The sequence below is a fragment of the Eptesicus fuscus genome, chromosome 11 (assembly GCF_027574615.1).
Source record: "Eptesicus fuscus isolate TK198812 chromosome 11, DD_ASM_mEF_20220401, whole genome shotgun sequence".
In the NCBI taxonomy this organism is placed as follows: Eukaryota; Metazoa; Chordata; class Mammalia; order Chiroptera; family Vespertilionidae; genus Eptesicus; species Eptesicus fuscus.
Genome location: NC_072483.1, coordinates 62,236,733 through 62,250,300, shown reverse-complemented (window position 1 = coordinate 62,250,300; position 13,568 = coordinate 62,236,733). Strand labels below are relative to the sequence as shown.

Below are 13,568 nucleotides of genomic sequence, written 5' to 3'. Positions count from 1 at the left end.
GTAGGCAGGCAAGCGGATGCAGCCTCTTTCCGGTCTCCTTTCCAGCCAGGGCTGAGCCACCACGAAGCCCCAACGCCTCCCAGCGGCCGCCTCTCTCCCCGCAGTGCTTCCGGCCACGGGAGGGTGTCATTGACGAGCGCAACTGCGTCGGCGCAGACCACGTGCGTGCGTGTGGCGTAAGACGTCGGCGAGGGGCGGGTCTTCCGGTCCTGGCCCAAACTATTTCCGATAGGAGCCGGAAGACCATCCCGGATGGCGCCGGGGGCGGCCTGCTGGTGGAGGTGAGCGTGGGGCTGCCCGCCTTCCCGCGCCCGCGGGTCGCCTCATGCTGCGGGCCGCGGCCGCCAGTCCCCGCTCGGATCGGCAGCGCTGAGGCGCCCGGGACGCGTGCACCATGTCGTCGGGTCTCCGCGCGGCCGACTTCCCCCGCTGGAAGCGCCACATCTCGGAGGAACTGAGGCGCCGGGACCGGCTGCAGAGGCAGGCGTTCGAGGAGATCATCCTGCAGTGTGAGCGGCGGGCGGGCCCCGGAAGCGGGCGGACCGATGGGCCTGCAGAGGCACGTGGGGCGCCGGCGGGGACCGTAGGCCGAGCTCCTGGCGCTGCCCGTGCCTCGGACCCCCAAGACCTTTTTTTTTTTTTTTTTTTAAGACCGTCTCTTTCATTTTACCCTTGGGTGTGACTGTGGAGGGTTTCCTTTACTAAATCGTGCGCTCTTCGTAGGCAGGCACCGTGCACGCTTGCGTTTGTAAATCCCCGCAGCTCACACAGTGCTTGCTCCAGAAACGTCCTGTTTCTCGGGCATCCGTGTTTTTGAAACGGGCACTGACTTGAAGCATTAACTCGCGCAATTAACATCTTCCAAGTGTCATGAAATGTTTGGCCTTTCCTCCTTTAGACCTCTGTCCTTATTCCAACTTGGTATTCTTTGACGATTGAACATTTTGAGTCTTAATATACTTTAAAGTTGGGGCAACATAGTTTTTACCATTACTGAAAACTTCAATATAAGAAAGGTAGTTTCCTTCCACCACTGGTGCAATATGAGTAGAAAAATGTACCCTTAGATGCGTTCTAACAAGCACTTCCTAGCTCCCCACTTTTTCAATTTTACCATAACTGATGACACATTTAGGCTAAGAAATGGCAGTGTTCAGTCCTGTGGTTTCATCTACCCCTTGAAGTAAGCCTGACAAGTCTCTCCATTTATATTGATTGTTGAGATTTATAGTACTAATAGTTGACCTGTGTTGAGTTCTGATTGCACTGGGGACCAATGTGCCGACAAGTTTAAGTACTGTAGTCAACATTTGGCATGTATTGTTTCACTTAATCTTCCTGAAAAATCCTACGAAGCAGGTCCTGTTGTCCATTTTACACGAGGCGGGAGAGAGGTTAAATAATCTGTCTGGAAAGGTACAGCAGATTAACGGTGGCGGCCTAGAATTGAATGTAGACTTGATGGCTCCTAACTTGGATTTGCTTTTCTCCCTTAGTCCCCCCAAGAAATGGCCCTTAGATGGGAAAGAAAGGGAGATGGTGGACCCCTGTTATGGCTTGTACTCAAAGGCCCTGGCAGACCAGTATCATTTCAAAAAGCCAGAGGCACATTATTCAAATGTGATTCCTTAGCAGGTTAGTAAATTCAGGTCATCAAGCATTTATTGAATGCCTGTTCTTTAAAAGCTAATGCACATTGTAAGTCAAATTGGGTTGGAGATCAGACTCCACTCCTCACTAACCATTTTTTACACTTGCCTTTCTGAGTCTGGTTTGCTGCATCTATAAAATGGGAGTGACGCTTGCTCTGCCTGCTTCATAAAAACAAGGCTGTGCATATAAGTGCTTTGGAAGCCATGTCCATAATAGTCTATAAATGAAAGATGCTTGTGATCGCATTGGAACAATTTGAATGTTTTTCTGGTCTCTAAAAATGGGCATCTTGATGGGGTGTGAGGATGTAGAAAAGTCAGGAGAGATCAGTCCTGGGGAGGGAACATATCCTTTAATGAGCTGTGGTGGGTAGAGAATATCTGAGGGGCTAGAAGGGGGTAGGAGAGCAAGACCACCTTTCTTTACGCTGGGGTTTGACATTGGGGAGATCACTTCTAGTTTGACCTTGAAACAGCCCCATTCCTCATTCCAGCCTTCCCAGTCAAGTTCTGACTTTCCATCAGCCCAGAATCTCATGTTCAGTTCCTCCCTCTGAGCCTGAAGAGAAAGATGAAAAGAGGCTGTGGGAGCAGTGGGCATCTTCATTCTTCTCTCTCTCTTTATTTTTTAAATAATTGGTGTGGGGTTTTTTATTGATTTCAGAGAGGAATGGAGAGGGAGAGAGAGATAGAAATATCAATGATGAGAGAGAGTCATTGATTGGCTGCCTCCTGCAGGCCCTACACTGGAGATCAAATCCACAATCTGGGCATGTGCCCTGACCAGGAATCAAACAGTGACCTCCTGGTTCATAGGTCGATGCTCAACCACTGAGCCATGCAGGCTGGGCTGGGCCTTCCTTCTCTTTAGTAAGAGGGACTTTAGGAAGGATGCCTCCTCAATACCTCATGTCCTTTGAAAGACCTAATATTATCACAGGGCACCCAGCTCTGCGGTAACATTCGGAAGATCTTTTTCGAGCCCTTTGACATTGGTGAATATCCAAAGTTGGAACCACTTCCCTGTTCTGCTGACTAGTTCATTAAATTAATGTAGATGAAGAGAGTGTTTCTTTTTCTGCCAGTAATTCCATTTTCAGATATCAAGGAGAAATAGAACTCAAGACTCTTATTTATTTATTTATCCTCATTGGAGGATATGCTTATTGATTTTGGAGTGAAAGGAAGGAAGAGAGAGAGAGAAACATTGATCATATGCATCCCGGGGATGGAACCCACAACCTAGGTATGTGCCCTGACCAGGAATCGGACCTGAAACCTTTCAGATGCAGGGTTCGTTGCTCCAACCAACCGAGCCACACTGGCCAGGGCTGAACTCAAGGGCTCAAGAGCCTTTAAGAAAATAAAGAAGCTCTTCTAACAGGAATGGTCACTAGCATAAACCCTATCAAAATTTTGTTCTTAAGCAGTTATAATCTTAGACTTTTAGGATATGCAACAACCCCCATCAAATGTAGCTATTCTACAAATTCCCCCTGGTCACACTCTTGTTCTGGTTAAACACCCTCTCCCCCCCCTCCCCCCCCAAATCTGATCTTGCCCCATACTGTCTTTTTCCATGTGCCTGTCATTTCATTACTAACTACAAGTGGTTTCTAGCTCCGACCTTTCTTTTGAATTCCTGCACTGTGTTGCTTGTCACATTTGTTAAGTTCAGAAAGGGAACTCATTTTCTCCCTTAAGCTCTCCATTCATGTGTTCTCTGATACAATAGCATCTTCCACCCAGTTTCCTGAGCAAGGAATCTCAAAATGATCTTTGACTTCTTAGTTTTTACTCCCAGGGTAGAAATAGGTAACTGTGTGAGTAGAAAGCATTTTCCATTGTCTTTAATAGGGGGAACATAGGTCCCTTTGACTGGGTTGCCCTTGCTTAGGCCAAACAACATCTAAGGAGTGTATGTTCCTAAATTTTGGATAATTGCTATAATTGGTGACAAAGTACAGTACCTAGTACTTTGATAATTAATAAAAGTGAAACATTTATTTTGGCCCAAGTCTTTTTTGTATGTGTGGTCCAAGTCTTTATATGACATTAAGTAGTAAACACACGTATGTAAGTTATAATAAATAACTTGATTTTCTCTCTTTTGGGGGGATAGATAACAAGTTGCTGGAAAAGTCAGATCTTCATTCAGTTCTTGCCCAGAAGCTACAAGCAGAAAAGCCGGACATACCCAACAGGCATGAGATAAGGTATTTTGAAACTATCCTGTATAATTTGTACCTTCTCCTGAATTGAAACTAGTCTCAGTTCATTTTGCTAATTTAGAAGCAAACCAAGCACTGTTTCTTCGCTCTAGTTTTTGTCAGCTCTTTTTAGATAAGATTCTGAAGCCAGATAACTAAAATATTTTTAGAGGTTCTCACACCTACCCACCTTGAAGGGTTATTAGTAAGATGTTAGCTAGAGAAATTGCTTAAGGCGGATAACTAGGCCAGTTCCTTCTCCAGCCAGTCAGGGTTCATATTTTCTAAATAATCAGACAAGTAAGCATTCCTGAGCAGATTTATAGATCTTGTTTAATACAGATTGCCATAACTTGCTTTTTCTATAACACAGGTCTATTTGATCCTTTTAGTTCAGTGTTTTTTAGTAGATTGTAAAATTAAACTAACAGGTTGCAACAAGCCTTTTTTTTCTTTTTTTTTAAAGAAAGATTAGGGGGAAAGGTCTGCATTTCAATAGGAAGGGTGAGTATTGTCTGTTAAATATGCACATATGAGTTCATGATGAGGGTCTGATGTGTTTACTTGGGTCATTTATGTAAACCATATTTCATTTTTGATGGTCCAAAAACCTGAAAGCCATTCCTCATCAAAGCAGGGTAATTGGAATCATTCTACAGTCTTACTGTCTTTTTCCATATGCTCATGTTGCCATATTAAATTTGATGGTTTGTATGAGAACGGTAGCCATTATTGCTCTAAAATTCCATTCTTCTTTGCATCTTAGTTAGCAGTTTTAAGAACAAGGTTAATGGTAATTTGGGGTTTTTTTAAATCCCAGAAATGCTAGGTGTAGCTTAGTGTCTTTACTGCTATAGCTGAGTGGGCTGTGTAACTGCCATGCATGTTTCCTCATCTGGCCAGATGGGAAAGATGAACAAATGGACTGGCCCAGGTTCCATCCCTGCTAACAACAGTCCAGCAGAGTGTGCCTGGCTGGACCCTGTCTGGGGTCTTCCGTAGCATTGAAAATACTCGGTTCAGTCTTCTGGTCAGTTTCGGGTATAGAGAATACCATTTCACCTTTCCATCTAAAATCAATCCATTGAAAACTTAAAGCATTTTATTTCTACCAGGCTAGACTCTTAGTGACTATATTTCTGTGTTGGTTTTTTTTCTGACAAACTCATTTGCTTGGAAAGGTACTATAAGTAAATGTAAAACAATTATTTTGGCTGAATATCACAGGGGTGGTAATTTGATTGGAGGGTCTTTCCTTCCCCACAAATGTGTGTCCATAATCAGGCCTCTCCTGACTGCCTTGTTCTTTATTTTCCATGAGTCATCTATGGTTCCTTTTTCCGTCACTGACCTGCCCCTCCACATATAGTCAGTTCCCTGGGCCTGTTGGTTCCTCCCACAGTCCCTAGTGCATCTGTCCCTTAGTTTATTTATTTATTTTTTTTGCCATAATGCCCCTCTCCCCTTCATTTGTTACCTGCCCTTTCATTCCTGCCCTTTCATTCCTGCCCTGTGGCACCTTCTCCACTCAGACACTGTGTGACTGGTGTGGGCCAGGTATTGGGGATATAAGCCAGTGCCCTTGTTTTTAAGGAAGTGGGTCTAATGGGGGTGACCAGTTCAAGGGGTGTTTGCTAGTGTGATGAGTTATGCACAGAATATGGCTACCTGGTTGGTTATGTTTTTAAAAAATTCAACAGTAAATTTGGAGATCTAATGGGATTTATTAAGTAATTTGTGAATCTTGCAGCATACCATCTAGCAATTGGAAGTTGTATAAAATGGAGGTTTTTATAGAAAGAAAGGTGGGGCTAGGGATTACTAACAAAAGAAAAGAAAGAATTGTTATCCCCAGGGCTTTTATTATGCAGATAGCTCTTTCTTCTAGGAAGGAGGAAATGGAAAGGGTCCACCTGGCAGATCACTTCTAGGTGTTGACCAGGAACTTTTAAACTGGCTGACTAATATGAGAGATTGAAACTGCTGTTAGATCAAATATTAAATGTAGGTTTGGGATTATGGGCTTTTAGCACAAGTGACCCCATTTTGGGCCTTTTGTTTTTTAAGTTTCCTTTCTCCCTCCTGTCTCCTTAAGTCCTGTGCATCTTGTCCTAGTTAATCTTAATAGAATTGTACAATTGAAACATATAATTTTATTAGCCAGTGTCACTCCAATAAATTTAATAAAATTAAAAAATACTATAAATTATCTGACTTCCCTCTTAAGTGTTTTAATCCCCTTGCTTACTAAATAGATTAAAATTAAACTCTTAAGCCTGGAAATGGTGGATTCCGGTTATTTTCCAAGTGTGCTTCCTGAACTGCAGCATCTGGAAAATTGTTAGAAATGGAAAGCCTTGGGCCCTTCCCCAAACCTATTCTTTCAGAAACTCTGAGAGTGGGGCCCCATTAATCTGTTTAAGAAACCCTTTAGGTGATCCTGATTACCTCTAACTTTTGAGAACCACTGTGTTAATCCATGGCTACTCAGAGTCCTTGCCAATCAGCCAGATCACCACCTTGAGAGCCCGGTGGATGTGCAGATTATCAGCTCTATCTCAGACCTCTGTCAATCTGGGGTGGGGCCCGGGAGTGTTTAACATGCCTTCTAGGTGACTCTTATCTACCTAGTGAAGCACTGTTGATGGACTATTGTTAGAAGTTTGACTTTTATTTTGAATAAAATTGCAAGTAGTAGGAGGCTTTGAAGTAGCATGAGTGAACTGTATCCTTGCCCTAGTCTCAAGCTCTTCTTTAGAATGCCAACTCCTTTAAAGAGGGCTTTTACATTTTGCACATTCCCTATTGCTCTGCATTAAAATAAGGAGATTTGATAAAAATAATTTCTAATCCACATGCAGTTAATCATCCAGGTCTGTTGCTGATTTCTTATAAGATTGGCGAAGCACTAGGTCGCCTCAGAAGTTGAGGCAATGTGTGCTTGAACTTGTGATAAAACTTTAGAGATGAAGGCTGGAATTGGAGGGAGCATCGTGCTCTCCCCCCGCCCCCCCTCCCCCCCCCACTTTCCCCTCATATTTCTTTATCAGTGGTGGAGGAGGCAGTTCTCCACTCCTTTCAGGTGGTGGTATCCCAGCTTTCTTCCTTTTTTCCATCCATATACGTTCCCTGGGTGATGGTCTGATAATTCACATCTGTAGTTCCAGCTGAGACCCCTTGCCTGCTGCTGTTCCTGAGATAGTGTGCAAACACCTGCTGAGTTCCCAAAACTGCATTGGTCCTTGAGGCAATCTGAACTCAGTTACTACATGTCAGCCTCCAGCTAGGACCTCTTTACTTTGAAGTTCAGATTCCCAATTTTCACTTGGTTGGTGGATATACCTACTTGGTTATCCCCACTGAACTCTTTATATATATTTTTTTTTATTGATTTCAGAGAGGAAGAGAGAAGGAGAGAGAGAGATAGAAACATCAATGATGAGAGAGAATCATTGATTGGCTGCCTCCTGCACACCCCCTACTGGGGATTGAGCCCGCAACCCAGACATGTGCCCTTGGCCGGAATTAAACCTGGGACCCTTCAGTCTGCAGACTGACGCTCTATCCACTGAGCCAAGCCGGTTTGGGCCCCACTGAACTCTTCAGCCCTTCCCCAAACCTGCTCCTTCCATTGTCCCTCCCATCTTAGTATGTGAAGCCTACATTTTATCAGTTGCTCAGTCCAAAACCCTGTGACTCATTCTTTACTCCTATCTCTGATAACCCACATCCATTTTAGGGGCACATACTGTCATCTGTCTTCAGAATGGATCTAGCTGGGATCTGACCACATCTCACCCCCTCACTGCTACCAACTTCATCTGAGCTGCACTATCTTAAACCCAGACTGTAGGCTGTATAATAGCTCTAACTGGTCGCTCTGTTTACCCTTGTCCCCTGCAGCCTGCTCTCCACCCAGCAACAATAGTGATCCTTTTAAAACGGAAGTCTCTTCTCTGCTCAAAACCCTCCAATGGCTTCCAGTCACACCCAATAAAAGCCACAGTCCTCCGGCCTTAGAGGCTCTGCCTGACCTCCCCGCTCCTCCCCAACTGGCTCTAGTCACATTATCCCTGGAGAAGCCATCTGTGTCCCTCCTCCAGGCCTTTCCAGTGCTTGCTGTTCCCTCTGCTTAGAAGGGACCACAAGGCTTGTACCTTACCTCTTTCCAGTCTCCATTCTTGGATGACCTCTCAGAGAAGCCTTTAACCACCCTGCATAGAACAGGACCCCTGCACTCTGTTCCCTTCTGTACCCTACTTAGTTTTTCTCAATACATCTTAGTTTTTCTCAATCCTGACCACCTGCCTTTATGTAATTACTTATTTATTGTTTGTCTGATCTTAACTTCTTGTCAGTTGCGTGAGAGCAGAGCTCTGTGCACTGCTTTCCCCAAGCTGTAAGAGCAGTGCCTGGCACAGAGTTGGTGCTCACATACTTGCCTGGTGAGCAGCCTGCTTGTCTCTTCCATAGTTATCTAACCTTCATTCTGGAACCTACCTTTTATTCCTGAAAGCACGTGGTGGTTTGGGTAGTGGTTGGTCTCCTACTTTCTCCATCAGGTTTATGTGGCGTATAACTACACTGGCCTGGAGAGACTGGCTCGCTTTATTGGCTTTGTTGTCATGTTCATGGTTGAAATCCTGGAGTTATTGTTCCACTGCCTGATTGAAAGGGGTCTTACTTTTTACCCCCTCTTTTTTGCACATTCTCTTCATCTGCCTGGTTGGGAATTCAGTCCCGGACATGATGGTGCATGGAATGATGGCCAGCTACAGGAAATGGCCCACCTGAGGATGAAACACCAGGAAGAACTGACTGAGTTGCACAAGAAACGTGGGGAGGTAAAGATAGCTGCTCTCCTCTTCTGTTTTCTGCTCTGTGTGGGACTTTTAGTGGGAGGATGGGCAGGCTGGCTTCATGTGGCATCACCAGCTCTATCTGTGGGAATGAAACAATGGGAAAGGTGTGAGGGCCTTGTTTCCATCAGCAAGAGGGCAAGCCATTGGGATAACTGCCCGGTTGTCATGCTCTAAGATGGCATGGGAGGTACAAGTGGAGGAATTTTAAAGGAAAGAAGTTTTCTGCTTGGTCCACTGAAGGTCCAAAGCTTTTTAGAAGCAGATAGCACAGATGGGTGGTTACCAGAGACAAAGGGAGGGAGGTGAGGGTGAAACAGGTAAAAGGGTCACTTATATGGTGACGGATGGAAATTAGACTTTTGGTCGAACTATACATAATGTTGCACACCTAAAACTTCTATAATGTTATAAACCAGTATTATGTCAATAAAGAAAATAATTTTTTAAGCTTTTGAGTGAATCCTGACATTTCAGAAAGAATCGTTAGAATTAAATCCTGAGCTGTGTTAACTCTCAATGGTATTGTGATGGCACATTATGAAAAAGTACAATAAAATTTACAAATCAGCTGAATTGATCATTTTATCAGCTGAAGAGTCTGAAAAGATAGCTGGGGTCCAGGGATAGACAGAGTCCTCAGCAGGAACCTGGCAGTCACCTAGAGCTCTTCTCACCCATCCGAGCCTGCCTTCAACAGGGACCAGCCCCCACCATTCCCATGAGCATCCCTACGGTCCCTTCGGCTCCTCTCCACCACCCAGCTCGTTTCTTCCTGCCTTGGCTCAACCCACAGGCACCTTTTCTTTCTTAAAAATAATTTAACCCACTGTTACTTAGTTTTCAACTGAGGCCCTAAAATCTCTTATTTATGAAAGTATTCTTCTTTACCCCCCCAGTTAGCTCAGTTGGTGATTGACCTGAATAACCAAATGCAGCAGAAGGACAGGGAGATGCAGATGAATGAAGCAAAGTGAGTAGAGACAACACCTACTTTGGGATTGGTCTGGGATCATGCCCCTGTTTTATCTACTGTACTCTTGTGAGCAGGGCCAGTGGTTATCAGTGGCAAATGGTAGCCACATTGGACTCAGCAAGAGTTTCATTTTTGTGCATGTATAGCTTGGGATCTTTTTTTCCTGCTCTAAGGATGGAAAAGGCCAGGACAGTGCCCTCAGTCTTCCAGGTTCCCAGCATACTCCTGGAAGTACCTTTGGCCCTTGCAAATGTCCTTGGGGCATTCACAGTTCTCCCCGTGGCCACTGGGGATGGGAGCCGGTGTCTTCTGTGGTGGAAATGGCCTAAGATAGTGTGTGGTCCTTGAGAGCTGGGATGAGTTTGTGGGTGGGATTATTCTTGATTGGTGAGAAGCCTGGCAGATAAGATAAACAGAGACTCAAGCCTGAGTCATCTGTGCCTTTTTCCTTAAGGTGCAGAGAGGGATATCTAGAGGCTTAGAAAAATGGGGGACTTCCTCAGGCATTCTCAGTCAGTGAATGATAGAGCTGATGGAATACACAGGATTTCCAGCCTCTTAAGCCCCTGTTGACTGCTCAAATTAAGCACCTAAAGCTTCCTCTTCCTTCAAATCCTGCTTTTCTGAAAAAATGCTGTAATATTCATTGTCTGGATGAATTTGACCCCAGATGCTTCCTCCTAATGGGTTTATTCTGTAAACCATTGGGACTGGACTCTGCTAAGTAAGGTGTAATAACAATGAAGTCTCCTGCATGGTGCCTGGTGTGATGGCTGAGGTCACTGCTGGTGCCCGAGCTCAGACAGCTCCAGCATCTGGCCAGGTCCTCTGGCCCCCAGCAGGGCTCCTGTGAAGTGGCATTTCTTCCCTGTTTTCAGAATTGCAGAGTGCTTGCAGACTATCTCTGATCTGGAGACCGAGTGCCAAGAACTACGCAGTAAACTGCAGGACCTGGAGAGAGCCAACCAGACTCTGAAGGATGAATATGATGCCCTGCAGATCACTTTTACTGCCTTGGAGGAGAAACTGAGGAAAACTTCGGAGGAGAATCAGGAGCTGGTCACCAGGTGGATGGCCGAGAAAGCGCAGGAAGCCAATCGCCTCAATGCAGAGAATGAAAAGGATTCAAGGTAGGAGATGTATCCACAGTTAGTAGATTCCTTTTTTGCTGAAGTGGAACCTAGGTCTTTGAAAAGAAGGAAACAAACCTGGCAGCTCCTACGCAGGGTGGGGGAAAACCAGAAAACATTAACAAAATTAATTTTGAGAGTGCATGCAACTGTTTACAGCATTAAGATTTTGCCACAGGCGAGCCTTCTGTGTTCAGCCCTAATCTCATTTGTAAAATGGGAATAATGGCACTTAACCTCAAAGCATTATGAGGATTAAATAAGTTAAAAACTGTAAAATAATAAAACTGAGCTAGGCACAAGTAAATTGTAAGTAAAGCTTAACTATTACTACTCATGCTCTTGGTATGTTGGTGTGAGGCTGTTCGCTGTTGAAAACTAAGTTGCAGCCATGACTAACCCTGTATACACCTTTCTGTCCTGAGAGGCCCTGGGTCCCAACAGGCTTCTCCCTTACTGGTTCACTGCTTTTTCTAATAACATAATCCTTCCTCCAGGCTTTGCTCTGACATCCTTTATAACAGCATCTTTACCAATATTACCAGTATGGATTTGGGACTTGGAATCTTTGCTCAGGGCAGTTGTTATTTTGAATGCACTGAATATTTAGATATATTATTAGAGCTAGTTTATTGAGAGACAAAGCCCCATGCACTTTTTAAGCAAACATAAGTAGTGGGCTTTCTTTTTTTTTTTTTTAATAGGCGGCGGCAAGCCCGGCTGCAAAAAGAGCTCGCAGAAGCAGCGAAAGAACCTCTACCAGTCGAACAGTAAGTAGAGATATGCAATCAAAACTATGCTCTGGATTCTCTCTTTTTAAATACAGGCAGTCCTTGGGTTACGTCGGACTCAACGTACATCGTTTTGTGGTTACGTCACCATCTCCCATTTATTTATTAAAAAAAAAAAAGTTCCGTCATTTTGACATATGTACATATGTGCTTTATGTTTTTTATTACTTATTTACCACAAGTAAAGGTCAGGAATTGTTATCTTTCTTTTAAATTTTTTTTACTGTTTCACTTCATTACTGCTGTGTATGTGCTCCATGTGAGTGACGTAGGTGCTTATGTAGGTGGGTTCTGACTTACGGCGAAAATCGTGTGACGTCGCGCCCCAGGAACGGATCTCCGACGTAACCCGAGGACCTACCGTATACTTTTAATTTCTATAAAACCATTTTATGGATTGCTGAAAGAAATGTAAAAGATTTAAGGGAGAAAAGAACCCTCATTACCTTCCAGAAAGTTGTTCCTCATACGCTGTGAATTCTAACTACCTACACCCCTAACACGTGGCAACCTCCCTGTTTTCCTGTTGCTACTGACCCACTTTCTCACCCTGGTTGGGGCAGTGTTATGCTGGGCAGGGTTCTTTTGCTCTTGGTTTGTGGCTTTAAGTGGATGTTTGAAGCATAAGTGAAGATTAGGATCTGTTGGAACAAAAGGAATTGAATCAGTTGGAGCTTTTCCTAATTTGGGGACAGGGTGGAGAATCTTCCCTGAGACTCAAAGCTTTGTTTTGAGGTGGCAGAAGCTTTCATGACTGAGTTCCTTTTGTCTCTAGTTCAGAATGTTCTTTTCCTATTGAATTATATTCTGGAGTATGGCATTAGAATTATGCTTTCATATAAATGGAGGGGGGGTGGTTGAAATTCAGTTAGGAGTCACCTAGCAGACAAAGGTCTTATTTTATAGGGAAACAAGAAGGTTCTTATACCAAGCCTTTGCTTTAGATGCAGAATGGACATTTCTTCTGTAATTATAGAGGTGGAAAATGAACCTGACAAAACTGCAATGTAAATAAATTAATTGACCCAGAAATGAGGCATGATTTCTTAAAAATAACAGCTTTGTTACTTTTGTCCACCAAAGCATTGATTGTCCACTTCCTATTTGCCAGCATAAATGGGTGACTAGGTGTGACATGATTCAGACAGGTTGAGCATCCTGCCCAGGACCACCCAGAAAAGGGCTGAGCTGGGCTGCAAACCCAGGGGTGTCTGTCAAGGCCTGTTCTTAGTCTCTGTGCTTCCCTAAGAGAGGATTTCTGGAGGAAAGGGAGGACATTTACATCTTTGAAGGGTTTTGATAACCAGTTGCCAAACGCTTGTATTTTCTCCTGGCGCTGGGCCTTTGTAGAGTTCAGAGTACCTTTATGGCTTTAAAATTCTACTTTAAAGCATTTACATGATCTCAGCTCATTTTTACTACTGTTGCCATCTCTGTGGTCTGTTGTCACCCTTGTATGAACACAAGTGACTTCCAGAACCACAACCTAGAAGAAAAGAAAGCCCAGCCTTGTTCTCTTTCTTCAGACCTACCTTTGTTTCCCTGTACATCCTGGCCCAGACTGGATTCAGTTACACGGAACCCTAGATGCAATAGCCAAGGAAAATAAGTTTACTTTGACTTGGTTTAACTTGCTTGATAACAGGTCCTTACATATATACTTAATCCAGATAATCATGGAAAAATCTTGCTTTCAAGCTCTTATGAATCTAAAAATTAGTTGATATAGTCTTAGGTTATTACATTTTATTATTTTACTTCTCCATGAAGATTGAAACTCAGTAGGAGGTCATTAAGACCAAAATAATTACTTGACTTTCCCCTACCAGGAAAATGGGGGGATGGCGGTGGATTCCAGAGGCCCTCTTGCATCCGTAGGTTGAGCAATAGCAAAGGAGTGTGTTCCTATGACTTGATGACTTTGTGTGAAATGCAATGGACTCTCCAAAT

The 13,568-nt window shown here is 44.0% G+C and overlaps 1 protein-coding gene across 4 annotated transcripts in view; it reads left to right on the top strand.

Annotated features, from left to right (window-relative positions):
* Positions 1 to 241: 241 nt before the first annotated feature.
* ATG16L1 (autophagy related 16 like 1) overlaps positions 242 to 13,568 on the top strand; it is a 35,855-nt gene continuing 22,528 nt past the window's right edge. For 2 of the 4 annotated variants that reach the window (XM_054722980.1, XM_054722979.1), the window contains exons 1-7: positions 451 to 509; positions 1,497 to 1,635; positions 3,775 to 3,868; positions 8,601 to 8,706; positions 9,621 to 9,694; positions 10,576 to 10,827; positions 11,532 to 11,597. In XM_054722980.1, coding sequence (XP_054578955.1) covers positions 1,509 to 1,635; positions 3,775 to 3,868; positions 8,601 to 8,706; positions 9,621 to 9,694; positions 10,576 to 10,827; positions 11,532 to 11,597 — 719 coding nt within the window. In that variant the 5' untranslated portion in view covers positions 451 to 509; positions 1,497 to 1,508. Of the gene's footprint in view, positions 510 to 1,496; positions 1,636 to 3,774; positions 3,869 to 8,600; positions 8,707 to 9,620; positions 9,695 to 10,575; positions 10,828 to 11,531; positions 11,598 to 13,568 lie in introns of all 4 variants that reach the window. The other 2 variants (XM_008138416.3, XM_008138415.3) reach the window with 1 other exon arrangement.